The sequence below is a fragment of the Rhinatrema bivittatum genome, chromosome 4, assembly GCF_901001135.1.
Source record: "Rhinatrema bivittatum chromosome 4, aRhiBiv1.1, whole genome shotgun sequence".
Classification (NCBI taxonomy): Eukaryota; Metazoa; Chordata; class Amphibia; order Gymnophiona; family Rhinatrematidae; genus Rhinatrema; species Rhinatrema bivittatum.
The window spans coordinates 339,567,709-339,594,863 of NC_042618.1; the positions used below are offsets into that span (position 1 = coordinate 339,567,709).

The 27,155-nt window shown below is 47.3% G+C and overlaps 1 protein-coding gene across 3 annotated transcripts in view; it reads left to right on the plus strand.

Moving 5' to 3' along the window:
* UNC13D (unc-13 homolog D) overlaps positions 1-27,155 on the plus strand; it is a 109,390-nt gene that overhangs the window by 28,977 nt on the left and 53,258 nt on the right. For all 3 annotated transcript variants that reach the window (XM_029600484.1, XM_029600481.1, XM_029600482.1), the window contains exons 3-13: positions 2,683-2,775; positions 2,942-3,049; positions 3,773-3,832; positions 8,050-8,116; positions 8,208-8,409; positions 13,541-13,585; positions 15,403-15,471; positions 16,033-16,102; positions 21,399-21,503; positions 21,732-21,821; positions 23,507-23,610. In XM_029600484.1, the coding sequence (XP_029456344.1) occupies positions 2,683-2,775; positions 2,942-3,049; positions 3,773-3,832; positions 8,050-8,116; positions 8,208-8,409; positions 13,541-13,585; positions 15,403-15,471; positions 16,033-16,102; positions 21,399-21,503; positions 21,732-21,821; positions 23,507-23,610 (1,013 nt within the window). The remainder of the gene's footprint in view (positions 1-2,682; positions 2,776-2,941; positions 3,050-3,772; positions 3,833-8,049; positions 8,117-8,207; positions 8,410-13,540; positions 13,586-15,402; positions 15,472-16,032; positions 16,103-21,398; positions 21,504-21,731; positions 21,822-23,506; positions 23,611-27,155) is intronic.

Genomic DNA, 27,155 nt, shown 5'->3' on the forward strand with positions numbered 1-27,155 from the left:
ATGGGAGCCGGAGCGAGCGTACAAAAAGATCACCGACCTCCAGTTCATTCACCTTAACCAAACAGGGAAGGATCCACCAGGGAACCCGACCCCTGGGAGAAATGCTCCTGAGCAAAAGAAACAGAAAAAAGACCGAAAAAAATCACCAGAAACTGCAGGTGAATGCACCAGCCACCATCTGCTGGAGACAAAGAAATACTGAGGAACTGCAGGTGGCACCAGTTCTTATCAAGCAGTGTCAGTTAAATTTTCTCTGTCTCCAACTGCTGGCATGGATGCGTAAGCCCAGGAGTCTGGAATGATCCAGGTACGTACAGGGAACGATTCTTCTAATATGTATGGAAGATTGTGTTTTTCTGAAAGTTACTGTATCCCAGGCTTGTTTGTTATCCTTTATTCCCACACATCTAAGTTGACTATCATGGCCACCACTTTAGTTTATTCTGAATATCTTGTAAAATCTAAATTTAAAACATTCAATTTATGAGTGTCTGTGGATTAACTGAGTCTGACTGTACTAAAGTAAAGTCTTAGCAGTTTAGTTTTACCCCAGGAATCAAGTGATTTAGAGAACAGGCGGATGTTCACGGGTGATTGGTTTCTCTTAAGCCATATCTGCTGCCTAATTGTGCTCAGATAAAGGGAGCGCTCTCTGCATTCAGAGTGGACGCAAGTGTTAATTGCCCTCCGCATGGCGAATGTTCAAAACCGTTTACATGGGTAAGAAAGTGTTTTATCTGTATTAATCGGCATTTGAAAACCCGTCCTCCCTCAAAGCAGGTAAAAAGGCATGCATTGTTCTACACTGGGCTTACTTTTAGTCGCCTTGAGATCAGACGTTCCTGGGGGAGGGAAATAATGCACATAGGATTTGCATTTTCAACTGTACGTGTGTTGTTTTCCGTAAAATAAGCACCTGCACAGGAAGCAGGGGCACATGGTCCACGGATACCTTGTACCTGTTGAAAATTTCAAAACGAAAAGTGCATCCTTTTTGGTTTGAAAACCCGTGCAAAAATCAGCAGATTAAAAGCGCCTGCAGACTTGGTCCCATTGCAAAAATTGCCTCCCATAGTAAATTGGTCAGAAGCAGAGAAAGTCTTTTAATTTGGCAACAGCGGCATCAAATTTTCTTTACAAGAAGCCACAGCTCTGTTTGCTATACATCTGTCCAGTTACATATTAAAAACAGTTGTGACTGGACAGAGCACGGGCCAAGATGGTGACTCCTGAGTACTTTCACCTTGTGCTGCATTTTACCACCTCCTTCCTGAGACAGCCAAGAGCGGAGAAGCCTTTGGTTCTCCAGTATCACAAACTCCTTGGGCTTGCATAGAAACACACAGAATATGACAGGAGATAAGTATCTTAAGGCCCATCTACTCTGTCCAGTTTGCTGCTTTTGGCAATGCCAGAGACCATAGTTGATGAATCTCCTGCAATGCCCACCTGCACATGGGCCTTCGGGGCTGAGAGAAGAAGGCCCCAGCTCTCTTTCACTTCCCTGCAGTCCCAAAATGGCTGCCAATCCCACTTCTGAACTTCGGAGCCTGATGGATAGAGGCTGCCTGGCTGAGCCCACGATTACTGACCCCCACCTCCCTTGAAGACTCCAGGTCGCTGCCACACAGCTCTCCTCAGGCCCTGCTACAGTTGCAGCACAGTTTTGAAGCTCCTTCCAATAGTGGCTTTTGCAGGCCGCACGTAGTGCAGAACGCCATTTTCTTCCTGGCTCCACCATTAGTCTCTGTTGCCAATGATTCCAACAAAGGCACTGCCGTGGTTTTAAAACAAAGTATTTATGCGACTCACCCGGGAATTGTCGCTCTGAGGCAGCTTGAACACTCCCAGTCTCCCAGTATGCTGCTGCTTTGTTCTCACAGATCTTTTTTTTTTGTTTACTTTATTCACCATAGTTGAGTACAGGAAAGGCTTTAGGGGAGGAAGAATAAACAAAGGGGGGCGGGCAACCCCTGGAAGTCTCCTGGCCAGGATCTGGTCAACTGAGGGAGGGAGCTCAAGAATTTCACCTCAGGAGCTGCCACTGCTTTTTTTTTTTTTTTTTTAATTTCTAATCCTATCTGCAGACCTTGCTCAACTGAGGGAGTGAGAGCTAGTCTTTCACCTCAAGAGATGTTCCCAAATTTTCCTGTTCAGCCTACCAGGTCTCAGTCCACAGCACGGGATGCTCACCTACCATCTGCTAGAGACAGAGAATACTGGCAGGGTGCAGTCAACATGGATGCATATAAAGGGGGTGATGTCAGCGAATTTGTTGATTTCTGTCTCCATCTGCTGGGCGGTGTACATAACCAATTCGCCTGGACTGGTCTGACTGGATGAAGAGGAAATATCAATTTCTAAATCTTTTCAAAGTCTTCAACCTAACAATATCTGCCAGAAATTGATCCTGGCCTTTTCCCAGCTTTCTGGGACTTACTATGACAGGTCCCAGAATGCTTTGTGATGTAAGTAAACTGCTAGTTTAGAATCCTCGAGTTAGGAAACTATCCCAAGAAGAATTTCATTAGCTTTTCTGTATTTTGTAGGAGAAATGCTTTTATTGTTTGTTTATACGATTTTTCAATTAAAAGCGGTATACAAAACCTTTTAATAAATAGCTCATGCAGGGTCAGCGACCTGCAGTGACAGAAATGTTTTTGGGGTTTTTTTTCTCTGCAGGCCAGGTACAGGCGGAAACCCACATCACAAGCTGCCCCGCAGAACCCTAGCAAAAACTTGAGTCCTGCTCGGGAGGTCTCGCCTTCCGTACAGGTGAGGAGGGAGGGGGGGGGGGCGGGGGAGAGGAATCTACTGATTGCGATGATAACCAGACGGATCTTGGGATTTTATTCATGTCATAGCTGAGTTCTCATGCGCCGGGAGAGGTGGCAGCGGCAGGGGCTGTATTAGTTGTGACTTCCTGTTCTCCTCTCCACAGCGCAATCTCTTATATGAGGAAGTCCTCTACACCATCTTGCACAGCGCAGGCAAAACAGAAGTGGATCATGTTTCCAATGCAGATGAACTGTATCAGTATGTGCAAAAGGTGAGTATGCGGGGGGGGGGGGGGGGGTCCAGGGTCCAACCACAGGACAGGAAGAATGTCAAACAAGGTGGAGTTGACCATCGAGAAAAGCCGTTTCATAATCACTGGTACTCTGCACTGGTGATACAGGGCGCTGGGGGATGGTGCTGGGTGCAGTGATTTATATGCTTCTAATCTTCCAAGTCTGCTGGTCTTTGCATTGAGAGGAAGCAGGTACTGTAGCCTTAAATCCCAGATGTGTCCCAAAATAGGAGGGATTGACCCCAGACAATTAAGCCCCCCCCCCCGCCCCCAAGCTCCCTCTGTCCCACACTGAGGACTCCTGAGCGTCAGAGCTCCCTCTGTCCCACATGGCAAACTCCTCCTCCTCTGTATCTCAGAGTTGACTTTCATTCCCTCCACGAGTTGAGGCATATTTCAGACTGTTACTTTAAAGTGGAAGCACTGGTATATACTGGCTACAGTGGACAAGTGTTTGGGGCTAGGAGCTACGTGCGCTAGCATGAAAAGTCCAATACTCCAAACAGCACTTGACTATTCCATCATGGAAACCTGTGGTAAAATGTGCTCTGCCCTTCAGTGTCACCTGCACATGACTTGTATCCTTGCAACACAGCAATTACCAGCCTGGGGCTGCTCAACCTAACACCACTCCACTCTGTAAGCGTGAAGACCTCTTACATTTTCTCACTGCGGTCTCTTTTAATTCTTTTCTCAAATCAGGCCTTCAGCATGGAGCAGAACGAACACAACGCTATCCTGCAGCGGGTTAAAGAATTGGAGGTAAAGCCCATCGCCTCTTTAGGCACTCAGGTTTTCAAAGGCTATTTTGCAATGTGTTGGGGCTTGAGCTCGGATAAAAAAAAAGGAACACGTCTTTTTCCGGACCAGTAAAACGTCACATTTCTCTGTAGGCAGCACTAGGCTGGCTCCTACCCTTCCACGTAAATTTGTTTTTCAGATGGCACAGGGAAGAGCTAACAAGTGACTCGGGTTCCAGAGTTAAAATTAGGGGGCTTTTGTTTTGTGGGTTACACCTTTCTGGATGCACTTTGGTATTTGTAGTACAAAATGGAAGGCACAGGCCTACAAATGCATTGGGACGTAAACGGTGACGTGCTGCTTATTTCTTATAGGCGGATGTTTTCAAACAGCCCGCGTAGCATAAAGTTTCCATGTGCATTGTACATGCACCCTTTACTTGAGAGCGAATCTAAGCATATAAACTCGCCTTGGAAATACTCTAGCGATTGGCCGAGTACGCACACACGTTCACTCGCGTAATGTTGCGCTTCTTCTTCGGGGGCGGGGGGGCCATAACTTAAAGCCTATGCACTTGCATGCGGATGTTTATAAACAACAAAGTATGTGCGCAGGTGCCAACGCCACCCCCTGGAACATCTCTCCTCAGTGCGTGTAAAAGTACATGCGAAACTGGGCTATGCACTCACTTTTGGACACACTGAGCCCTGGTCAGTTTTAGATCAGCAATTTACATGCATAAAACTGGCTTTTATGCATGTAAATGGCTTTGAAAATTACTCCCATAAAGGAGTGAAATAGAAAGAGTATAAACACATGAATCAGTTCTTTACTCTTTCAAAAAATACAAGAATTAGAGAACATTCCATGAAGTTAGTAAGTAGCACATTTAAAATAAATCAGAGAAAAATAATTTTCCCTTAATCAGGGCCAGTGCAAGGTATTAGGCGCCCTAGGTGAACCTTCTGCCATATGCTCCCCCCCGGTCCAGGCCGCAGCTCCGGCCCCGACCTCATTCACTCAGATAGGCTCTCTTTCTTACACACACTTTGGTTCTTTGTCTCATTCACGCACGCACCCTTACACAGCTCCCTCTCTCTCTTGTGCACATACAATCCCTCTCTCACTCTCACACACACAGAAACAGAGGCACCACTCTTGGCCCACAGAGACTGTGCTTCTCTTGGCCGCAAGTAGGATGGGTGGTGCTTGCAGCCCCACATGGCTCTTCTTTGCCACCCCCAAATGGCTGGCGCCCTAGGCAACCACCTAGTTCGTCTATTGGGACGTGCCAGCCCTGCACTCGATGCACAATTAAGCTCTGGAACTCATTGCCAGAGGATGTAATTAAGGCAGTTAGTGTAGGTTTGGACAACTTCTTGGAGGAAAACTCCATAAGTCATTATTAACCAAGTAGACTTGGGGAAAGTCACTACTTATCCCTGGGCATTAGCAGCATGGAATCTATCTGTTATTTGGGATCCTGCCAGGTACTTGTGACCTGGATTGGCCACAGTTAGAAACAGACTGACACAGTATGGTAATTCTTATGTTCATTAATTCATACAAAGAATGGTGTGGCACCACACCGTAATCAGCACAAGATCTCCTTGTGGTCTTTTACAAATAGGAAGCATTTGCATGGAAACTGGTTCCAAAAATGGCTGTCGAGTTGCCAAGATGCCTCTCCTGTAGGTACAAAAATATAGAACCCAATGTCTATAACATGAAACTAAATACAGTAAATCAATACATGTTATATATAGATGAGGATTGAGTGTACCTTCATACGATGCGAACCTGCTAGGTTCTGCTATCGTGCCCCTGAGCCTTAAACTGGCTTCTAATCATTAGGTACCTCAATAAGATGGTTAAATTGTGTTATTGTCCACGGTATTGCGTTCTCTCGAACGCCACTTATCTCATGTTTGCACAGTCAGTCTCGAGCCGCCGACACCGGGGTGTTTCGGAGCAAGGCTCCTTCTTCAAGGGCTGTACTTTGTAGAGAGAGACTGCTAGAACACTGTGGAAATCTGCATAACATAAAGAACATACCATAACATTCATCCTTATATTATTGACTTTTTTGTGTCACTTAATTCAGTCACTGTGAATATGGAAAGATACATACTTGCAATCGCGGCAGTTTCGATATTGTGGACTTGACGTTAGCAGGGCTGTCAGTAATACTCCGCTATACAATGCATAAAGGAGACACCTTTTGAAACTCTGTTATTGTTAAAATCAATACTGCCTCATGAATTTATAAGAGGGACATTGTCGGCATGTCAGGACGCGTAGTACTTACTGTATTTTTGACGGCTGTTTCTGAGCGGTTCCTTTTACTAACGCGGGAAGCGGCTATGGTGCCGCCATATTTAAAGGGATTCCTCCGAATCAAAATCATGACGTTTGGGGGCATTCCTACTGACGTCAAAAACTGTGCTTACGTTGTTACTGTGGCTGAGTGTATTTCAAATCATTGTGAACCACTCTATTTTATCATTCAGCCCTTCTGGTTCCAAGGTGTTAAGGCGGTAAATCCATTCATTTTCCTTTCTGTTGAGGATATTAACGCGGTCCCCACCTCGCCACGAGGAACGTACATGCTCCAGTACTGACCATTTCAAATCACTAAATGTGTGTCCAGAATCTATGCAGTGCTGCACCATGGGAGCTTTGATGTCCTGATTATTAATTCGACATTTGTGCTCCGTCAGCCGCGTTAGTAAAAGGAACCGCTCAGAAACAGCCGTCAAAAATACAGTAAGTACTACGCGTCCTGACATGCCGACAATGTCCCTCTTATAAATTCATGAGGCAGTATTGATTTTAACAATAATAGAGAGGTGTCTGCAAGTCTGAAAAATCTTCTCTTAAAAAATTTAATTGAACTAAAGGTGGATGATTGAATGGTCCGGGCGGTCCTAAGCCTATGATGGCAGGGCACACCGGTCAAGCTTGCAGACACCTCTCTGAGACTATTAGTTTCTCTGTGCCATTACTGCTGACCACTCAAGTATATTTACTCTTTGCATCCCTTCTATATATATTGTCTGATAGCTGTTTGTTGTTTTCTTCTGATGTGGGTAGCCGCGCGTATCTTATAAAATCCAGGGTCGGCGCGCGCAAGGGGGTGCACATTTGTGCAACCTGCGCGCGCCGAGCCCAGCGTGCGCTGCCTGTTCCCTCCACCTCCCCTCACCTTCCCCTCCCTTCCCCTCCCTTCCCCTACCTAACCCACCCCCCTGGCCCTATCTAAACCCCCCCTACGTTTGTTGGCAGATTTACGCCTGTGGAAAGCAGGTGTAAATCTGCGCGCGCCAGCGGGCTGCTGGCGCGCCATCACCCGACCCAGGGGCTAGTCCGGAGGCCTCGACCACACCCCCGGGCCAGCGCCACGCCCCCCGGGCCCACCCCCGAAACGCCACGGCACTCGTGGCACGCCCCCGACACGCCCCTCCATGCAAGCCCCGGGACTTACGCGCATCCCGGGGCTTGCGTGCGCCGCTGAGCCTATGCAAAATAGGCTCGGTGCGTAGGGGGGGTTTGGGGTAGGTTTTCGGGGGGTACGCGCGTACCCCTTTGAAAATCTACCCCAGTTGTTGTAAGTAATATTTTTACCTCACAAGACTGTACTTTGTCCTTTTTCATGTACAATCTGCTAAAATAAATGCATAATTTTTAAATTATATGTGTGGGGAGAGTGTGACTGGTGGAGAAGGGAGGGGGCACCAGGCTGTTCGTCTAGGGTGCCTAAAACCCTTGCACTGACCCTGCTTATAAAAAGCTTCTGGTTAGTCCATATTCACCTGAATTTCAATTCATAAGCTCTGCTTAAACCAGTGGTACAGCAGTGTGCATGATGTCATTTGTCAGATTCTATGTGGCACAGAGTTGCCAACAGTTCCATCTCATAAAAGACAAGTCAGTCCAGTTCTGAATGTACCCCACTGCATGCAGGCACTTGTAATTCAGATTTCCTTAAAAAGAGTAGCACTTCAGCCTCATGCATGCAATAGAGTAAAACCAGGGCACTCCCTTAAGACACAGAGTGGTTGGCAACCCTAACCTGGTGACATCCAAGGCTGCAAGTATAATAACGAAACATGGTTCAGTTTGTCCAGTTCAGTTATTACCAGCCACTGAATTTCAGTAGCCTAAAAGTCTCTTGCAACCTGAGGGTTTTCTTGTAAAAACTGGAATAAAAATGTTCTTTCCACTGATTTAAATTCTAGCCTCCAATTCTTTGTCTGAAGACTACTGTGAAGCAAGCCAAAGGAATTCTGGGTAAAGATGTCAGTGGTGAGTAGACACATCACTTGCTGGTCTGATCCTCTTTTTGCATTTTTTTTTAATCCCAGCTGAGAGGTTCCTGTCCTCTTTCTGCTGACAGGTTACAGTGACCCCTACTGCCTACTAGGGCTAGAGTCCAAGGTGGAGGATCACGCCCAAGACAGCAGCCTGCAGCAGGAGAGTGCCTTTAACAAGCGGCGGCAGAAAGCCGTGGTTAGGAACACAATCCCAGAGGACCAGATGCATCGGACACACATACAGGCTCAAACTCTCAATCCGGTCTGGAATGAGACCTTCATATTGTACGTGCGTGGGAGAACCTCACCCCTTTGCTTTCTCTTCCATTTTCTCTCTCTAGTCTTGTCTCTTCATTTATTTCTCAGCAGTATCACTTTTCCTCTCTGTTAGTAAATATTACCTGTTTAATGAGACAATGTGTCTTAAACAGGAGGCATTGGGTATCTGTGGCATGTGGAGCATGAACTCTGTTTGGTTATACTTTGTGGATCTTTCTTGTCTTCCGCTTTTTTTGTAATGATATCTTTACAATAAAGTTTTAAAAATTAAAAAAAAAAATATATATATTACCCCTTTCCTTTCCTCTCTTTGCTCTTCTCCGTGGTTTACCTCTTCTCAGCTAGCTGCTTTCTCCCCATTCCTGCCCCTCTACTAGTTTTGTTTCCTTACCACTGTCAGTGTCTGTTACGTGACGGCCTCGGAAGGCCTTGCATTCTGTTACGTGACGGCCTCGGAAGGCCTTGCATTCTGTTACGTAGCGGGTGTTTTAATGTGCCCTTGGGCCTCAGCCCGACCCCAGACGGATCCAGGACCGAACCGAGGGTTGACGGCGTGTTCCAGCATGGCTGACGGGCTTACCCTCTGCCAGGCCTGCAAGCTCCCAAGGCCAACAACATGATGATGTTGGAAAGTGAATGGTCCTCCGACCATTCCGAGCCCTTTCAGACCTGCTGCTTGGATCGGCATGGAGCAGCAGGCCTGGCCTGAGGTCGAGGGCAGACGGGCCTTGACATGAAGACATGACACCAAGATCGATGCTACGGCATCGCAGACGAAGACATAACACCAAGGCTGATGCGGACGGCATCAGAGACGAGAGCTGGCACAAGACATGACACCAAGGTAGCTGAAGACATGACACCAAGGCTGATGCGAAGACATCACGGACCAATGGTCGATGCGACGGCATCCCGGACCAGGGTCAATGCGACGACATCAGGAGCAAGACGTTGACATGATACCAAGACTGATGCAACGGCATCCAGGACGAGCAAGGAACTTGACGAAGTCCAGACGAGACGAGAGCTGGGCGGAAGGACATTGGCACTGTCTCTCAGGGCGCCCTACACAGTCAACCTGCGGGACTGGTCGCGGACCACCCTGTCCCACTGCACGCCCTACACAGCCCGAGGAGGCTGGTCACGGACCACGTTGAGAATGGGACGAGTGCAGGGAAGAATCCAGCCAAGGCAGAACTTTGACGACGGAGCCATAAGTCATCCGGAGCTCCGCAAAGGCTGGCAGGACATGACGGCTCAGGAGCACAGGACACCAGTCCACCTGTAGGGTACTCCACGCTCGGGAAAGACGTCATCCGAGAGAGCACGGCCTGACAGATACCAGAAGGCTCAGGAGCGCTGAAGCAAACACCAAGAAGGGCAGGACATCAAGGAACTTGGGACATCAGGAAGCAGAAGATCAAGACAAGACACCAGGACACCTAGATGGGGACCTCAGGCATGAACATGACTTGACATGACGAGACGAGATGAAATGAAGAGGAGCTCCACGAAGAAGACCTCACGGAGCTCTGGCAGGCAGGAGCCTCCAGAGTGAAGCAACTCCGATGCAAGGAGAAGACTGAAGTGACGGAGCAGCCTTTATAGGGCTGGAGCAGGAAGTCCAATCAGAGGTGGGGCCAGCACACTTCCTGTGTCTGGCCCTTTAAATTCAGAAGAGAGACGCTCACCGGCGCCTAAGAGAAGGAAACAGGAACTTGTGCAGGACCGCAGACAGCGGCCTGTACCGACGTCAGACGCCAGAGACGCAGGGCTGGGCCTGGAGGCAGGCCCCAAAGACGGCAGCGGCTCCAGCCGCTGCAGGAAGCCCTGGGGGCAGCTCCAGCCGCCACTCGAGTCTGGGGATGCGGCCTCCATGCCACGAAGAGGAGGTGACATCGGCGGCGACTTCCACCCGCGAAGAGGATGCTGAAAGTCCACAGCATCAGCCGCGGTGAAGGCTGCTACCAGGGGCGGCCTCCAGGCCGCGGGAGGAACTTCAGTCCGCGGCTCCAGCTGCGCGGGAGGCCCGACTCCGGGCAAAAGGCATCATGAAGAAAAGTAAGTGCCTGCTCGCGGGGGTTAGCTCCGCGGGCAGGGTCCATGACAGTGTCTTTTCCCCTCAACCCACATCACACCTTTTCTCTCCTTCTTCCTTTCTCTTTCAGACTTTTTCTACTACACCCCCCTTCATCTACTTCAGGTTGGTGGCCAGAGTCTGGCATTATTTGCAGGTCCTGGGTTCTATGGCTTCTACCCTGGAATTAGTTCCATGGGCGTTTGCTCACATGCAACCACTTCAGCAAGCGCTTTTGTCCCATTGGAATCCATTGTCGGAGGAGGTTTATCTGTTTTTAACACTTCAGGGGTGCACCAGGTCCAGTCTCTCGTGGTGGCTGTCGCGCCCCATCTTGGAGAGAGGGGTGGAGCTGGAGATTCCGGATTGAGTGTTAGTGACCCGCAAAGGTTGGGGGCTGTTTGTCAGGGGCAGACAGCTCAGGATCGGTGGTCAGCAAAGGAAGTGACCTGGTCTATCAATCTCTTAGAAACGATAGCGGTTTGCAGGGCATTGGTTTTATTGTTCCTGCAAATTCGAGGACAGACAGTGAGAGTCTTTTCAGACAATGCGTACATCAATTGTCAGGATGGGACGAAGAGTCACTAGGTGTCTCAGGAGGCTCGGGCACTGTTTGTCTGGGTGGAGCAGTATCTGGTGGGGATGGCAGCATCCTATGTGACCGGAGTGTATTATGTCAGCCGGCAACAGTTGAATCCAGGGGAATAGGAATTATCCTCAGAAGCCATAGTCTTCATTCAGGCCAAGTGGGGCAGTTCTTGGTTGGATCAGATGGCATAGTGCATCAATGTGAAGGCGGACAGGTTCTCCAGTCGCAAGAGAGAGTTTGGTTCTGAGGGGGCCAATGCTTTTGTCTGACTTCTGCTGTATGTGTTCCCATCATGGCCTCTTGTAGGCAGAATTCTGAGGCGGATAGAGCGGTATCCAAGAAGGGTGGTTCTCGTTGCACCAGAGTGGCCGCTTCATCCATGGTTCACGGATCTGCTGCATCTGGTAGTGGACTGACCAATCCAATTTGGGCATCTGCAGGAGTTGTTTCATCAACGGCCCATATTTTCAGAACAAGCGGTTCACTTTTGTCTCACGGATTGGCTTTTGAAAGGAGACGCTTGCGCTTCAATGGGTACTCTGTAGCAGTGATTGCTATTTGACTTCAGGCTAGGAGACCTTCCACTCTCTGTCTTATATCCGGATGTGGAAGGTGTTTAAGCGTGGTGTCTGGATCAGGGTGCTGATATTCTGCAGGTGGAGGTTTCTCACATCTTGGCCCTTTTACAGGATGTTTGACCAAGGGGTTGGCTTGGAATTCGCTGTGAGTGCACGTGGCAGCTCTGGCATGTAAGTTTAAGAGTAGGCCTTTGGCTTTGCATCCAGACGTTACGACCTCTGGTCCATAAGTTGTGTCCTGCTTGGAACCTTATTTTGGTTCTATGAGTCCTGTGTGGCTCTCCCTTCAAGCCATTGTGTCAGTCATCACTGGGCTTCATTTACTGGATGTTCGATGAAATCTGTTGTGCTATCTTAAGGTCACTAACAGTTTTCAGCAATCTGAGCATCTCTTTGTCTTGTTTAGTGGGGCAAAGAAGGGTGGGTGAAAAGGCTTCTAAGGCGCCAGTTGCGCCTTGTCTAAAGGAAACTATCTGCAGCGTACATCTGTAAAGATTAGATGGGCATAAGCAGCGGAGTTTCAGCTGATATCTCTGCAAGAGATTTTTCATGTGACAATATGATCCACGCTTCATAAGCTTGCCAGACATTACCATTTGGATATTAGGGTGCCTGAGGAGGCAACCTTTGGTGAAGGTGTGTTGCGAGTTGGTCTTTCAGGTTCCCACCCAGTGTAGGGGAGCTTGGGTATATCCCATGTGTCTGGACTGATCTGAGGATTGAACAGGAAAGGAAAATTGGTTCATACCTGCTAATTTTCGTTCCTGGAATACCATAGATCAGTCCAGAGGCCCATCCTCTTTAATTGCGAAAACCCTGTAATAGTGCTGGTTGTACATAGTGCAGTTGTCAAGTTCTTTGTTGGGGGGTGAGGGCTTCAGTTAGGGAGTGCCAACCCTTAGTTCTTCTGCTTGTTCTACTGCTCGCCTTGTAAAGGGGGTGAGGTTATTTGTGGCGGGGTTCATCTTGGCTTGGGTAAAGGTCAATACTGAGGAACTGCAGTAGGCATTCTTGGTTTTGTAGTAGTGTCTGAAAAGTTTTTCTCTGCCCCCATCTGCTGGTAGGTATACAGTATCACACTATTTATGCAAACCCCACTTATCTGGGCAGATCTGTGGTATTCCAGGAACTAAAATTAGCAGGTAGGAAACAATTTTCCTTTCTTCAGCTGGGACACTTTATTGAAATAGTCCATGCCATAGCTTTCCAACACTTTCTATCCTCAAGATTAGTGGTCTTAATCCATCATCATTCTAGGCGATGCAAAGTCCTTTTACATTCTTGTTCAGAATACCAGGGTGCAGTACATCTGCCACCATTAAATCTTTTTGTCTCTATACTTTTAGAGTCTGCTAATTCCATCCCTTCTTCCAAAACTGAATACCCTAATACTGTACAAATTTTCAATTTCAGTCAAAAGCCTAAGAAGGAGATTATCCTCAGCTCCTAGCTCAGACCCTGCATTTGGATCTTAGCCATAAAGAGGCCAAGCATTTATTTATTTTTTTTTATAGTAGGCAACACTGTCATGTCCCCATGATCAGATCTTTCTCTCAAAAGAACTTAAGAATACAATAATATAACGTCACAAGAGTCAAAAGTACTGGGTCAACATAATTTATTGAAGATGAGATCACCTCTAGGATGGAATGAGGAAGCTATTATGCTACATTGCTGTAAAACAAAGTTAAGGGGGAGAAGGAGATATAAAGGCACATGGAAAGGACACTGGGATTATTGGTACCCATGTTCTCTTGAGTTTGGGAAGAGAAAGCTAGTTCCTTGATGTTCTTGGTTGACATCTTGGCTTTCGTCAACAGTGTCCTTCCTTGGAAGCAGGAAACCCTCAGAAGGCTCTCAGCTAATGATTGTTTTATCCTTCTCCTCATACAGGGAAGTTGAGGATCTTGCTAACGCCAGGTTTCACATGGACATGTGGTAAGTAAAATCAAGTTTGTTTTTAATACCCTAAATCTTAATGAGAAAGACCAGGATGGAATTGTGATATAACTGCTGGTTTCAGGCTCCTGTGATAGCAAAGCAGAATGTAATAACAGAACTGAATATGGGGATATTTCAGACAAGGCCAAGTGTCCATCATTAGTCCGAATACTGAGATCTTGACTTGCCCTACCTTGTGCGTGGATATTATATCATCTCTGTGTATCAAGCCATTTCTCAGTTACCTATGACGTCATCTCTCTGAATATGTCACTCCATCTAAGTATAAAAAGCTTCAAAGGATGAATGAAAATTATCAAAGCCATGTACAACACGGACAAATTGAGTGTCTGAAAGTGCCTTCCCACAACAGGGCTAAAAGTCCAGGCATTATTCTGCAAGCGGAGGTGTTCCCGGGGGCATATTTTGGTTTGGTGGAGGGAAGTAATCTGTGTAGATTGCATTTTCAACTCTCTGCATGTTGTTTTCCTTAAAAAAAAAAAAAAAAAAAAAAAAGACCCACACAAATAGCAGGAGCAAATGTCGGCAGGTGATTTGTATTTACGGCAGGTTTCGAAGCAAATTATGCATGCACTTTTACTTTAAAGACTGGTGCAAACTCAGAGTAAAAAGTACTTGTGGACTTTGCTCCAATGCGGACAATTTGAAAATTGCCCCCTCCCCCCCAGGCACAGTATCACCTTCTTCCATATATCATACTATTCCGCATGATATACAATATCACACTATCCCACGAGGTATAAAATATCACACTGCTCTATGAGGTATACAGTATCACACTATCACTCAGGGTATATATTATCACGCTGTCCCTTGGGGTATATAATATCATACTATCCCACAAGGTATACACTATCTCACTATCCCTTCGGGTGTACAGTATCACACTGTCCCATGTGGTATACAGTATAACACTATCCCTCGGGGCATACAATATCACACTGTCCCTCAGGGTATACAATATCATACTATCCCACAAGGTATACACTATCTCACTATCCCTTAGGGTATACAGTATCACACTGTCCTTTGGGGTACATAATATCACACTATCCTGTGAGGTATACAGTATCACACTATTTATGTATATGGGAAGGGTAATTTTCGGTAGCTCTGTGTAGGGCTAAAGTCTGCAGGTAACAAGTACCTTTAGACTTTAGCCTGAATTTTCAATGGGACAGGGGGTTTATGCATGTTAAGTCTGCTTTGAGGGTGTGTGAGTTGTGCTGGAGATGCATGGGGGGGAGGGGGAACCCATGCAAAAGTTACACCTTCTCGGGAGCAGGTGTAACTCATTGTGCATTCGTTCGAAAACCAAAAATGTGCGCGTAAATCCCCATCCTTCCCCCAACTCCACCCCCTGGAAGCACCATTTCAGTGCGCGCGTAAAAGTGTGTATAAAATCGCGTTCTTCATGCACTTTTATGCGCAAACCCACCGGGGCTATTTTCCAAGAGCCACTGATGCGCATAAAACTGGACTTTATGGGCGTACGTGCCCTTGTAAATTATCAAAACGACCCCCTTAGCACATGTGCCCTCTTCTTGCCAGGTAATCCTGGCATAGCAGCGGTTGTCTGCTGTGGTTATGAGTTACAACTGAAGCACCTCCCTTCCCCTGAGACTTTCACAGGCCTCTCGAATTACGTTTGGGCCCTAAGAGAGTTGCGATTCATTTATATGGTTCTGGCACTGAGGCCATTCCCTCTACTCTGAACCCCACATTCCCAGGGGATCCAGTGTGAGAAAGAAAGTGACTAACACTCCCCCCCCCCCCCTTTACTCACATCACAGGGACTCGGACGATACAGAATCAGTTCGTCAAAAACTCGGAGAGATAACGGACCTCCACAGCCTGAAAAGGTCAGTGCCCATGTGCTGTGACAGTGAATTGACCTTACGAGTCTCCTCCATTTAGGGGTCCGCCCCCTAAGGGAAATCTGGGGCCCCTCACCCAACTGTATGGGAATGAGCATGAACAAATGTGAAAACCCATAGACAGTTACAAAAATGTGTCACATGCACGCATAAAACCATGAAGAACAGATTTGTAAACCAATGTAGGAGGATTTCCCCCAGCATCTCCTCAGCAGGTAGTGTCTCCAAAAGGGTTTGTATTGCACGTACCGTGAGAGGTGTGAGCCTCACTCTTAAGCCAAGGCAGGCGGGGTATAATTTCAGTCTCTCAGATTCTCCTCAGGGGGTCAGGACAGAGTCACTCTTTTTCTGCTTTTTGTAATCGCACTGCACATTATAATAAGTATCCCCTAAGGCTCCGACCTTCTGTAGCTGTTGTAGATTCTCTTTTTCGCTGACGTTATTTACTGCATCCAGGACTGGAGATTGTTGGGTCCTGTCATACCTGGCACTTATTTGTTAATATAATGCATTGGCTTTCTCTCTTTTATTATCCACTTTAAATAGGATTATTAAAGATGCGAGAAAAGACAAAGGACAAGATGATTTTCTGGGTAATGTTGTGGTCCGAGTGCAGGTGAGTGTGATGAAGTTATAGGGAAAGATTGTGTACCCTGTGGCTCTGTGAAGGTGTCCATGCCTGCAGCTGTATGCCTCAATACTAGCTGATTACAAAAGACTCAGCTGCTACCTATAGATGTGCTGTGTTGGGGGACCTGTCAAATGCTGCACAGGTAGGCATGGAGCATGCTGCATGGGGACGCATGCAGCAGTGCAACCTGTGCTGCATGGGGAAGCACGTGGCAGTGGGACCTGTACTGCACAGGGAGGCGGGCAGTGGTGGAAAATGTGCTGCATGGGGAAGTGTGCAGCAGTGGGAGCTGTACTGCATGGGGAGGTGTGCCGCGGTGGGAGCTGTGCTCCAGGGAGAGGCATGCAGCAGTGGGAATTGTAGGCGTACAGCCTTGGGAGTTGTGCTGCATGGGGAGGTGTGCAGTGGTGAGAGCTGTGCTGCATGGGGAGGCTTGCAGTGGTGGGAGCTGTGCTGCATGGGGAGGCATGCAGCAGTGGGAGTTGTGGGCGTACAGTATTTGGGAGTTGTGCTGCATGGGGAGGTGTGCAGTGGTGAGAGCTCTGCTGCATGGGGAGGCATGCAGTGATGGGTATTGTAGGTATGCAGCAGTGAGAGCTGTGCTGCACAGGGAGGCGGGCAGTGGTGGAAAATGTGCTGCATGGGGAGGTGTGCAGTGGTGGGAGCTGTACTGCATGGGGAGGCTTGCAGCGGTGGGAGCTCTGCTGCATCGGGAGGCATGCAGTGATGGGTATTGTAGGTATGCAGCAGTGAGAACTGTGCTGCACAGGGAGGCTTGCAGTGGTGGGAGCTGTGCTGCACGGGGAGGCTTGCAGCGGTGGGCTCTGCTGCATGGGGAGGCATGCAGTGATGGGTATTGTAGGTATGCAGCAGTGAGAACTGTGCTGCACAGGGAGGCTTGCAGTGGTGGGAGCTGTGCTGCATGGGGAGGCATGCAGCGGTGGGTATTGTAGGTATGCAGCAGTGAGAGCTGTGCTGCACAGGGAGGCTTGCAGTGGTGGGAGATGTGCTGCACAGGGAGGCCTGCTACATAGCTCACCAGGTCATAGAGGATAAGTGGCACAGGAAGAAGATGCTCCAATATAAGAAATACATCTTCTCTGAGAGAGTTGTGGACACCTGGAATTGCCACCAGCAGAAGTAACAACCCAGAACAGTGACAGAATTCAAGTACTGGATATGACAGATACAGGGTATGATGGTGGTCATAAGGGCAAGCAAGAGAGGACAGCAGCACATGACATAAGAGTTGTCATGCCGAGAGAGGCCGTTGGCCCATTGAGCATCGGGGACTAGCCCTGAGTGGGGTCAGCAGTGATACAGTAGGTAGGGGTAATGGGCTCTAAGGTCTTCACCTGCTCACGGCTATGTTGCAGGGCTCAGAGAGAGCACTCTTTAGACAGCACTGGCCAGCCTTCTGAAAATGATCCAGTACCAGGGGGCATTCTGGTTTGCTGGACTGACTGCCAGGCTTCCCAGGACTGAGGTGGAATTGTTCACGTAGCAGTGGAGTCGCTAATAACATTCTTTAAAATGTTAAATACAGGGAGAGGGCAATTTTCACACTCCCCAAGGTGCTTGCAGGCCCATGGATCCTTTGCTGATTTTTGAAAGGGAAACTCCCTTGAAAATCCCACAGCAAGCTGGAGCGGCGGGGATTTTTCTCCCTGTGTGCTTTGCACCTACAAAGTATGCAGGGTAAAGGAGGTGCGGGGATTTCAAAATGAAATCTCCACATGTACTTTATTGGGCCTGCCCTAATCCTGCCTCTGGCCTCGCCCCTTTTGCCCATATGCGCAGTTTTCAAAGGGGTTTGTTGTACAAGTAAACACTCATTTACCCACAGAAATCCTTTTGAAGTTGCCCACTGTCTTTGTAAGCTAGGATTTGCTCTGCCTTCTCTCTTTCTTGTTCTCTCATTGTCCCCATGCATATTCTCGCTGTTTTTCTCCCTCTTCTCACTTTTCCTGTCTTCCCATTCCCCAATCATATTTTCTCTTCTAAATCTTTGGCCGATGTGTTTTCACCGTGTCATAGAAACATAGAAGCATGACGGCAGAAAAAGACTGTATGGCCCATCCAGTCTGCCCATCTGTCCAATCAGTTTAGCATTATAATTCCCATCACTTCCTTAGAGATCCCCTGTATTTATCCCACGCTTTCTTGAATTCAGATACTGTTTTTGTCTCACCACGTCCACTGGGAGTCTGTTCCACACATCCACCACCTTCTCTGTAAAGAAATATTTCCTACGATTCCTCCTGAGTCTATCCCCTTTCAACCTTATCTCATGAACCCTCCTTCTAGAGCCTCCTTTACATTGAAAAAGGCTCACCTCCTATGTATGGAAACCTTTGAGATATTTGAATGTCTCTATCATATCTCCCCTATCTCGCCTTTCCTCTAGGGTATACATGTTTAGATCTGTAAGTCTATCCCCGTAGACTTTAGGATGAAGACTGCTGACCATTTTAGTAGCCACCCTCTGGACAGACTCCACCCTGTGTACATCCTTTGGAAGGTGCGGTCTCCAGAATTGTACCCAGTATTCCAAGTGATATCTCACCAGAGACCTATACAGGGGCAATATCACCTCCCTTTTTCTGCTAACTATTCCTCTCCCTGTGCAGCCAAGCATCATTTTGGCTTTTACCATTGCTTTATCCACCTGTTTGGCCACCTTAAGATCATCAGATACAATTACCCCAGATCATTAGATATAATTCTTCTTTTGTGCTTAGAAGAATTTCACCTCCAATACTGTACCTTTTGCATCCTAAATGCATTCCTCTGCATTTTTTAGCACCGAGTGTTAGCTGTCAGACCTTAGACCATTCCTCGAGCTTTGCTAGTTCGGGGAATGGTCTAGCTCCTCATGTTTTCCATTCCTTCCTGGTTGTTCACTCTGTTACAGATTTTGATATCATCGGCAAAAAGACAAACCTTTCCTAACAACTCTTTCATTATGTCGCTCCCAAAAACATTGAAAAGAACTGGTCCAAGGACCGATCCCTGAGGCACACTGCTAGTAACTACCTCCTCTTCAGAGAAAACTCTTTTTACCACTACCCTTTGTCACCTCCCTCTTGGCCATTTTCTAACCCAGTCAGTCACTCTAGAACCCATCCCAAGGGCGCTCAAAAGTGTATCAAAGGCCTTGCTGAAATCCAAGTACACTACATCTAGTGCTCTCCCTTGATCCAACTCTTGATCAAAGTCTGTTATTTGCATAAAAAAATGTTACTTGTGGCAAACATGTCACTGTCTTTGCACATTAGAATCACATCCCCAGCCATGGGATGCCAAATTCACTAGTCCAGAGCAGTGTGTGGCAACCTAGAGAAGTCTTGTACTATATCCCAATCATTCTCGCGACTTTGCCTGTTTTGGTGACTGGATTCCCCCAAGAACATTCTTTAATTGGTAAGGTAGAAAGATTCTGACAGTGCTGGTGCTACCAGATTGCCCTTGAGTGATAAGTGTAGTTCCTCAAAGATTGGTTCTGAAGCCGGTTCTGTTCAATATCTTTGTGAGCAATATTGCAGAGGGGTAGGAAGGTAAAGTTTGTCTTTTTGCAGATGAGACTAAGGTCTGCAATAGAGTGGACACCCCTAAAGGAGTGGAGAGAATTAGAGGCAATCTAAGAAAGCTTAAGGAGAGGTCAAAGGTTTGGCAAATGGGATTCAATGCCATTAAGTGTACAGTCATGTGCATTCGGGGAACAGTAATCCCAAGGAGCCTGTATGTGATGGGGTAGGGAAAGACTGATGTGCACAGACCGGGAGAGAGTCCTCAGGGTGACAGTGTCAGACAAGCTGAAGATAGCGAAGCAATGTGACAAGGCCGTGGCTAAGGCCAGAGGGATGCATAGAGAGAGTCATAACCAGCAGGAAAAAGGAGGTGATGGTGCCCCTGTACAGGTCTTTGATGAGGCTTCACCAGGAGAACTGTGTTCAGTTCTGGAGATCGTATCTCTAAAAAGAGAGAGAGAGGGTGGAAGTGGTTCAGGATGGAGTGGTTTACAGAAAGGCCACCAAAATATGTGAACGGTGTGGGATCTGCACCAGGAGTCTGGAGGAATAAATACGGGTTCCCTGGAGGAGAGGAGGGACAGGCTGTACTGCAGCCTTTGGTGTTTTCAATTCTGCCCTTAGCAGCATGCCTGCAAATACTTTGAATCACCCCATCTTCGTCCAGAATGCTGCAGCACGTGTTCTCACCCACGCCAAGCGGATTGATCACATTACGCCTGGGTTGTTCAGTCTTCACTGGCTGCCTGTTGGACGGAGGATTCGTTATAAGAAAATTATGTTGACTCACAAATTATTGAGCAATAAATAATTCCCTTGGTTTAATTCTGTGTTGCAAATGTATAATTCTACTCACATGCTTAGATCAGCTCGTGGTGGATTGTTAGACCTTCCACCCGTGAGTGTAGCTCGTCTCTTGGAGACCAAAGTATGTTCTTTTTTTCAGTCGATGCCCCCCATGTAATGGAATTCTCTTCCTGAACAATTGCATCTTATTACATGTCCTCAGACATTTCGCAAACATTTGAAAACATACTTATTTTCGCAAGCATTCGAGAAGCAGTTCAGCTAGGAGCAAAAAGTAGAAGCAGCATTTGTGATCTTGAGCTCAAGCTCTAATTATTGCTGTGTAATCTGTGTTTTATATTGAGATGTTTATGAATGTTATAATGCACGCCACCTTCAGCATTGGAGTTAGTGTGGGTTATAAACAGACTATATAAATAAATATGATACAGTTCTTCAAATACCTGAAAGAAATGATGCACAAAAATCAAATCTTTTCTAATAGAAAGGAAGCTATAGAACCTAGGGATCATGATATGAAACTCCACGGGGGGGGGGGGGGGGGTAGATTAAGGAATAGTGTCAGGAAATATTTCTTCATGGAAAAGGTGACGGATGCGTGGAACGCCTTCTTCGAAGAAGTGGTAAAGATAAGAACGGGAAAGGAATTCAAAAGGGCATGGGATAAACGCAGAGGTTCCCTAGTGGCCAGAGGAGAGAAATGAGGAAAGGGTGTAATATTTCTGCATGGGAGTAACCTGCACGGAGCAGCATTGGCCACCCTTAACAGAAGGCAGCTGGGGTAACCTGCAGCAGTTACTGACCTAAGCAACTTGCTGGGCAGGTTGGATGGACCAGTTTTTTTTTTAATTTGCCATTATTTACCGTGCTATTATGGCAGAGCCTCTGTGTTACTGAAACCTTGTGATTGATGCCGTCTCATTTTTGTCTTCTATCCATTGAAGGATTTACGCTGTAAGGAGGATCAGTGGTACCACTTGGAGCCTCGGACAGAGACTTACCCAGACCGAGGGCAATGCCACCTGCAGTTCTTGTTAATGCATAAGAAGGTAGGAAGAAATTTTAACAGACGAAACCCAGCGCGTGCATTATACTGAAATGTCCAGGATTTCTACGCTGCCTCTCAATCTGCTTACCCTGAAAGAATTTTGCCTGTCCATACATTGGTAATCACCCTTCCTATTCTGTCAGGCAAAGAGACTCATGGAGTGGGGGGCTGGGCTTCCTTTTTCCCCATGCCTTTCCCCTTCATAATCCTATTTCCCTTAATATTTCAGAGAGCCACGGTGCTGAGCAAGAAGCCAAGTTACACTGTCCATCGCCAGCTCCTGCAGCAGTTCGTCCACCACGAGATCACCCAACATCAGGTACAGCAGCTCACTTGCCTCAACATCAGAGATGCTGAAACAAGGGTCTCAGCTATCGCAGAGCAGGATTCACCTCATCCTGTCTATCTGTCTTTAGACTTATACCTGCCAACACAAACTAGTGCCCATGCTGACCAGGTCAACGGATTCTTTATTGGCAGGTATAGCTGCACTCAAAGCATTGGAATGGCTGGAAATTGGGAGGAGTGCAGGGTAGGGAGGATAAGAATATTTCTCAGCACAAATCAAATAATTGCTATTGTGATGCCATAACTTGTACAAGGACTGAATTGCACTCTGCTCAGACTGAGAGTTATGGCTTGGTGGATCCCCTTTTGGAGGGTTAGTAAATCACTTCGTGCTAGACATATTGAGGCCAATGTTCAATAGGCCGTTTAGTTATGAAGTTACCCGGCTAAAGATAGCCAGATAACTTGTTCTGTATTTTCAGCTGGATAAAGGTCTGGCGGAGTATACCTGCTTAAAGTTATCCAACTACATGTAGCTGGATAACTTAAGAACCTAACCGGTTATGACTGAATATAGCTGGTTAGGTTTGTAAGTTATCTGGCCTTGTGTGGCCGGATAACTTGTCACTTATCCGGATTATCTTTAAAAGATATCCTGGTAAGAAGCATCAGGAAAATGAAATAAAAAAAGAAGTACAGGGTACTGTGGCCCGATTTCCTCCTCCCCCCCCCATTATCAAATTGAAAAGAGGCCATAGCGGCCTTGCAGTTCCCACCCCACATCACTTCCTATATTGATCACATTTAACCTCTCCCTCCCCCCCCCCCCCCCCAACTTTCCCAGATTTGCAAGGATTCTGCCAGGCCTTCCCACCTCCACCCCTCTACCACCTTGATGAACTGGTCGCCCAACCCCCACTCCCTCCAGACCCTCCCCCCATCCTTTTGAACCCATAACATTCCTACTGGGAGTGGGGTCTGAACTTACCCGCTCCCGGCAACGTCCAGCAGGACCCTGTACTTCATTTTTATTTATTATTTCCCTGGCGCTATTTACCCGGATACCTTTTTTAATCTGGCTAAATTATAGCCAGACAGGTAGTTATCTGGCTATAATTTAGCTGGATGAGTGTCTGAATACGCCACATTTGCCATTTGGATGGATTCCCACCCAGCTCCTCAGCTATGTTTTCCCTGAAGTCATTCCTTCCATCTGTCACATCCTGACAGGGTTGGTGCAATGGGATTAGGTGACCTAAGCACACCTTACACCCTTGTGAGTTATCCGTCTAAATGGTTTTTGAATATTGAACTCTTTATGCATATTATCTATTATGTTAGCATGAACTGTGCTGCTCTATAATTAGAAAGTTATCCATCTAAATGGCTTAGCTGCATATTTAAAAGGCTTATCCGACTTAAATGTAGTTGGATAACGAATTATCTGGCTAGAATTTAGCTGGGTAAGTTGGGGGTGTTCTTGGGGTGAGAGGTAGGCATTCCGGGGAGCAGCAGAGCTAGCCGGCTCTAGATGTGCCATAAGGCAGGTCTAAAGTTAGCCGGATACCACATAGCCAGCTAACTCTAACTTATCCGGGTATATTCAGTTTATAAGGCGTAAGGCTAGCCATAGGCTAAAATCTGCTACTCTGAGGTTTTCTTAATGGCATGAGAAGGGTTAATGGGCCTGCCTGTTTTTATTTCTCTCTGCATAAGACTGGGAGCACATCCTGGGATGGGGAGCTCAGCAAGCCCGCCAACACCATCCTGTTCCTGCATGCCACCCAGAAAGACCTGTCTGATTTTCATCAGGGCATGGCGTGAGTATCACCTGCATGGCTCAGAACCCCCTTCATTTCCCTCTGCACAGCTGCCATAATCCCTGCCTCCGATGCTCACACAGGGCCAGATGTACTCCAGGGCATTGTGAAGGGAAATTTTCAAACTGCCTCATTGCTGCAAAATCCACAGGCATTTTGGTACTCATGGAGTTTGTCCCAGTTCTCATGGAGAAAGTACGTGCACACTTTCACTTTGGAGATTGCTGAAGGAGAAAGTGCCCGCAGAGAAATGTATCCATTTTTTCAGGCGGATATTTTTCTGGCGAAAACAATGTGCGTAGTTTTGAAAATCCTAAAACTCTGCACGTTGTTTTACTCCTCCGACTTAACTCTCCCCTGGGAATGCCTCCTCCGCTATAATGCAGGTAAAAAGTACATGCATTGTGGAATTACAGGCCTGCTTGCACCCACATACAAGGTAGGCCATTTTCAAATAGCCTTTTTATCCCATAAGTAGCCATTTACATTGGGATATGGCTTTTGAAAATTATATTCCCCGTGTCTAATGTAGAATCAATGCTTAATAAGGGGTTAAAACGACTGAAGTCATAGATGTAACGCTCACCAAAGTAATGATCATGCACAAGTTCATCACTTGGTTCTAAATTAGAAGTTTTGGGGAAAGTGTCAGAAAGCCAGAAAAAAAAAATAAGGGTTCGCTCTGTTGAATGAACAGCTAGGATGATTTATTTTGGAGATATGTCTGGAATGCCCTGGCTGTTTAAGGCAATGAAGAATATTATGTTCCCCTGACAAACTCTCTGGCAGCCAACCCCTGCCCTCTCTTTGCTTCACCCCCCCTCCCCACTTCACTCTCTGTCCAGACTATGTCTGGCTACTTCCATGACCAGGTTCACAAAACTAATCTTGAGTTGTCAACCAGACTGCCTCTACCTTCCTTTCACCCAATTCATTCTTCTAGCCTTCTCCTGGTCACTGTCATCCTCTTCGCCTTTTCTGAAATCACAGTGGAGGAAACTGTCCTTCTTCTCTCCTTCTCCAAACTCATTCCCCCCCAGCTCCTCAGCTCTGTTTTCCCTGCAGTCATTCCTTCCATCTGTCACATCCTGACAGGGTTGGTGCAGTGGTATTAGGTGACCTAAGCATTGCATTTATAATAAGATTTTACAAGAAAAATGATGTTAAACTATAGTCTTCTGAGGTAAAAATGCATTTACATGCACTGCTATGATGCCAACCAGAAAACCCTGCCAAAAAGCATAAAAGACACCTGGAACTCATATGGTATTAGGCTTACTGCAATATTTGTTGGGTATGGGCTTGGCTCTTAGAAAGCTGTCAGAAAATTGAATTACAATTACAGCATAGTATACTCAAACAGCAATAACCTACCCATGAAAAGGCAGCACTGAAAATATTACACCAGGTCCTAAAGCACCAATACACCTCCTGAGAAGAGCCCTGCAGGTCCCCACAGTTGGCAGGCAGAGCTGGCTGGAGCAGAGGCCCAACTGGAGCTTCAGAAATACCAGGTCTTGTTCCCCTTAGGTTGAGCCCTCGGGTGCCTGTGGAGGTGAAGATCCGTTGAGTAGAGAAGGTTGCTGTTACCTCGCGACGTGGGGCAGCAAGGGTGCCGGGTTCTGGGTCTCTTCGGCTGCGTCCTCCGGCAGCAGCGCGGCCCGATGCTATTCGGCCACAAGCCCCGCCTCCCCACGGCGCATCAGACTTTAACCCGGAAGTCCCCACGTTTACGCGGGAACTTCGGGTATTTAAAGGGCTGAGCCCAGCACAGCATTGCCTCGGCTACAGGCTTGCTTGTGCTGGTGCTCCTGTGAGTGACTTCTGGTTTCTTGTCGGATTCTGACCTTGGATTGCTTCTGGACCTGCTCTGCTTGCCGCCTGCCTTGACTACGGACTACTCCTGGACCTGCTCTGCCTGCTGCCTGCCCTGACTACGGATTGCTCCTGAACTTGCTCTGCCTGCTGCCTGCCTTGACTTCGGACAGTTTCTGGACTTACCTTACTCGCCCCTGCCTGAAGTACGGTTGTGCTCTCCACTGGCTGAGAATTCCCTTGGGTCTACCACTCCAGAAGGTAAGATCCTTGACTACCTTGGATCCACATATAAATCATAACAGTTGCAGGCTAGCACAGTGAAGAAAAAGCAGAGTCAGGATAAGCAATGGTCGGGGCAGGCAGCAGACAAACATAGTCAGGTTCAGGCTGTGGTCAGAGGTGGGAGGAGTTCACACAGTGTCGGGGTTCAGGCAGTGGTCAGGGCAAGCAGAGTACAATCAGCAATGGTGAGCAGGCAGTGGTCAGAGGCAGGCAGAGGTCAAGCAGCATGAAGGTCCAATCCAAGGTCAAGCCAGAAGTCCAATCCAAAGTCAGTCCAAAGCCCAATCCAAGGTCAAAGCCAGAGGTCCAATATGATGAGACGAGGAACAAAGAGAAGGAAGGAGGATGAGAGACCATAGGAGCAAGACGAGACACTGAAGACAGATGAAGGGAAGACTGACCACAAAGAGAAGAACAGTATGCCAAGGATCCAGAAATAGGACACAGGAACTCAGAAATGACACACAGTGGAATCAAGAACCACGAAGCAAGGGCAGGAACCAGGAATGCAGAGGCAAAGCATTTCTCCAGCAGAGTCAACCTATTGCTGAGACATTGGAGGGTTGTCCGGGAAGACCTTATATACAATAGAAGCTGTGATGTCATCTGGAGGTGCCTCTGCTGGATTCTCGATGCTGGCCCTTTAAATAGGGGGCAGTCGATGCACGCGCACCCTAAGGGGAGCAGGACCAGGGACTGCAGCATCTTGCCATATGTGCCGCGTGACGTGCTGCTGGACCGTGGCACGGCCTGTCACCATGTTCAGGGAAAAAGGCCGGTGTTGAGCGTCTCCAGGCCTCCTGGGGCAGAGGTAAGAGCGGTGGTTTGCGGGGTGGGACTGCGGACCACCGAGCGCAACATCCTGTTAGGAAAACAGAACAAGCCAGGCTACTATAAATCCCTATACAGAAATTACAAACTAGCACAATATTTCACCTCAATCACACATGCAGAACTCAGACAGACCCTCACTAAATACACAATAAAGAGACCATAAAATATAAATAGAAATGTGGGAGTCAATATTCAGCTGCTGAGTGGCTAAACTTGGCCGGATAGACTTGTCTGGCTAACTAGTTGGATATATTGCGTGGTGCAATCACACCGCTGAATATACCTGGCTATCTTAAAGTTATCTGGATATGTTTATCTGGCTACCTTTAGGCAGGTCAGTGGCATGACTAGATTTAGCCGCATAAGTTAATCGGCTAACTCTGAATATCGGAGTTAGCCAGTTAACTTATGCGGCAAACTCTGCTCCTCCCCAAAATGCTCCCGACTTATCCGGCTAAATTCTAGCCGGATAAATCTTTAAATATGCCGGTTTAGTCACTTAGATGGATAACTTTTCTAAATGGGTTTTTTTAATATCAACCTCATGCAGCCAGAAGCTGAACTGGAAACTGCAACAATCCAGACCTGTATACCTTGCAACAATGGAAAAA